Source organism: Artemia sp. Qi Xiang Cuo, unplaced genomic scaffold, assembly GCF_049724085.1.
Source record: "Artemia sp. Qi Xiang Cuo unplaced genomic scaffold, ASM4972408v1 HiC_scaffold_3027, whole genome shotgun sequence".
NCBI lineage: Eukaryota > Metazoa > Arthropoda > Branchiopoda > Anostraca > Artemiidae > Artemia > Artemia sp. Qi Xiang Cuo.
In genome coordinates, this window is record NW_028300422.1 from 685,096 (window position 1) to 688,829 (window position 3,734).

At 36.7% G+C, this 3,734-nt stretch overlaps 1 protein-coding gene across 1 annotated transcript; it reads right to left on the bottom strand.

The window, feature by feature from the left end:
• Nucleotides 1–863: 863 nt before the first annotated feature.
• LOC148938677 (uncharacterized) lies at nucleotides 864–3,143 on the bottom strand. Its single transcript, XM_089107621.1, has one exon. It carries the CDS (start codon nucleotides 3,141–3,143, stop codon nucleotides 864–866), a length of 2,280 nt encoding a protein of 759 aa, XP_088963747.1.
• Between the last annotated feature and the right edge of the window lie 591 nt (nucleotides 3,144–3,734).

Sequence of the window (3,734 nt, forward strand, 5' to 3'; positions counted from 1 at the left end):
TTCATTTTCCTAACATAACCCCTTTCCAAGATAGCAAAAAGGGTCAATATATACCAAATCATATTATTGAGTTAGGACTAAAGTGAATACACCATTTGATGGCTTTTTTTATGCTGATTACAAATATAATAAGCTTTTAAGTCATAATGGTATTAACGCCCCCCCCCCCTATATAGGGCCTGTAAGGGTTAGGTTAGTTCTCTCCGATATAGGGGGGGGCTGAAATTCATTTCCAATAGAAATACTTATTATATTTGTAATCAGCACAAAAAAGGTATCGAATGGTGTATTCACTTTATTTGAAACTCAATACTATGATTTGGTATGTATTGACCGCAAAAAGTAGCTAAACTACAGTTTTACCAGGCAAATTTCTAAGATTTAGAAATCAGAAGAGGGATACATTGAAGCTTATGAATAACTTCTCAGAGTATGTTTATAGCTCTAGATTCATTGCTGAAAGTTTTATTTTCCAAACCTAACCCCTTTTCAAGATAGACAAAAGTAGCTAAACTTGAATTTTGCCAAAAGATATAAAGAACAACCTAATCAAGTGAATTTTTTGGCTTGATTAAATATCAAAAAAGGTAATAGCCTCAAATTACCTCAATCTTTAGTACTTACCAAGCAAATTAAGGAAGAGAAGAGTTGAAAATAAAGCTACTGTGGGTGATAAGAGTCTCGGAAATATTATCTTCTGAATTCTATAAAATCTTCTAAGAAATCTGATGTCAAATCCATTTTCACCAACAGCATCATCATCATCATCATCATCAAGGGTTTTGAGTTCCCCTTTGTGTTGAACACCTTGGGAACCAAAGCACTGTTTTATATATATATCACTTCACATAACTTAAATGTTTTTATAGCGTCAAGTCTTTTCCAATTTCCTTAAAGAATTGTATTACAATTCTGACTATTTTCAGGTTGTCTTCTAAGTCATTCAGCCCTCCAAGAATGGAGTGCAAACTTATGGGGTCAGGCCTCCCTCTGAAGAAAGCATATATCTTGTCTCTTTGCTCCTGATACTCCTCGCAATCCAATATTAAATGCTCCACAGACTCTTCTTCCGAACAAGTCATGCAATTGCTGTCTTCACCGTAAAATCTAGCTCTGTAGTTATTTGTGCCACACTGTCCTGACCTCAATCTAAACAGTAGACGTCCTTTGTGTCTGCTAAGGTTTTTATAAATTGACTTTTCAAAGTTCCAATGCAGCTTTCTTGTAACAAATAAATTGCCAGTCTGATCTCTCACATTCTCAAAGCTTTCTCGTAATACAGCTTTACGCACACATTCCAATTGACTGATCACTATGGGGGTAGAAGAATTATGAACCATTCCTTCTGTGGCTGCATGTTTGGCTTTGCTATCTGCCAATTCATTTCCTATTATTCCCACATGTGATGGAACCCACTGCAATACTATTCTCCTCGATTCCATCAACACTAACAACTTTGAATAACATTCAGCTATTTCTCCTGATTTGCACCGATCTGCCTGGAATAACTTAATGGAAGAAATCACAGCCTTAGAGTCAGAACATATCAATATGCCAAAATATTCCTCGTGCACTTCTGATAATGAAAACTCAAGTGCTTCTGCAAGAGCTACTGCTTCTGCTTGGAAAACTGATGCCTTACTGTGAAGTTTAAACTGTTTTGAAACATTCATTTTAGGGACAACAAATGCAGCACCAACCATCCCTTCATTTTTCGATCCATCTGTATAAATGTCTAAGAATCCTTGATACTTTTCTAACTTCCATGTCCGGAAACAGGTATTCCAATCTAAGTTATTACTCTGCTTAAAGTCCAAACCACATACTACAGATTTCTCTTTCCAAGGAGGTGGTAACACCACTTGAGGTACTCTTAACATCTCAGTGAACTTCAGTTCAATTCCCTGAGGTTTTCCAATACTGTCACATTGTTCAAATATATTTGCCTGGAACCTCTTATTTTTGGGGTTTGCAGTGATGATTCTTCCTTGTTTTATAACTCTTGACTTCAAAGGGTTGGTTTTATCCGCTATCCATAATCTTTGCAAATACTTCAATACACTTATTTTCCTTCTAGTCTCAAGTTCTGGTAGACCACTTTCAGATAGTAAGAATATCACTGGTGTTGTTTTTCTTGCTCCGAAAGCAATTCGTACAGCAGAGTTTTGTATTACATCCAGTCTTTTTAATGTTGAATGTGGTCCAGACCCATATATCACTGAAGCATATTCAATTTTAGGTCGAATATACTTCACATAGAACTCCAATAACATATTTGCCTTCATCCCCCGTGAGTATGAACTGAGCAACTTCATAATATACAATCTCTTCATACATGCAGCACGAACCATTTCAACATGTGGGTACCAACTCAGTTTGTCAGTAATTACACACCCAAGGACCTTAGTCTGTTTCACGTACTCAATAGGATTACCATTGAGATAAAGAATGGGTAAGTTCGTTATTTTATTTCTAGTAATCACCATCATCTTAGATTTGTGAGGGGAAAATTTCAAATCGATTCCCTTGGCCCAATGTTCAATTTGTTGTAATGTGGATTTTACAACCTCCATTGTCTCTCCTAGTGTTCTTGCTACTGCCCAAAAAGAATTATCGTCAGCAAATATCATCCCTTTCGACTCTCCATTCTCAATCGGTATATCATATTCTGCAATATTATAATAATCAGGACCAAGTGCTGATCCTTGTGGAACCCCGCGTCTTCTTCTTAATATAATACTAGACTCTACAGAGCCAACTCTAACAGTGTCTTCTCTTCCTGACAAATAGTTCTCAGTAACAGCCAATGTCCTTCCTCTGATTCCGGCTTCCATACCCCCACTCAATATCAGATGATGCACTATTGAATCAAAAGCACTATTCACATCCAAATGGACAATAACCATAATCCATCCGTTCTGCAATGCATAAAGGGCATCTTGTTTAAAACAGAGCAGGTTTTCAACTGTGCTTTTCTTTCTCCTAAAACCACACTGGATATCATTTAGAAAACCCCTCTTTTCTATCTCCCAATTTATCCTCTTTTTTATCATTCTTTCAAAAACTTTACCTAATACTGGTAACAGTGTGATATATCGATAGTTTTCTATTTTTGACATATCCTTACCAGGCTTAGGTATCATCACGGCCTGGCCTTTTTTCCAAATAGTAGGGAAGACTCCACTGTCTCAAGCAAGGTTCATTACTTCCAATAACGCATCCATCCATTTATTAGGCATTGCTTTCACGAATCGTGAATGAATCATATCAGTGCCTGGGGAAGTATCTGGAAGACTCATCACAATATTTTCCAACTCTTTCATGGTAAATGGCTGGTTATAGGGTTCATCGTTACCAACTTTACTAAGTCTTCTTACTTTTGCTGTTGATCGTGCTACCTCATCATGAAAGGGATCTTCTCTTCCGATAGTCTTTAATAAAGGCTTTGCACCTCCATTGGCTTTTTCTAAATCACTAATCAATATCTTGTTTTCAAAAGTAAGGGGGGGGTTTCCTGTCTTATCACCTTTTGCTTTCATATTCTTTATAAACTGGTAAACTTTAGACACTGGCTTCCTAAAGTCCAGACTTTCAACAAATTCTCTCCAACTTCTACGTTTTGCCTCAATCACACATTTTTTAAACTTGGTGTAAGCCTTTTTAACTGCAACATAATTCTCGACTGTAGATATCCGCTTGTAAATGTTTTGCTGGCACTTTAACTCCTTTTTGAA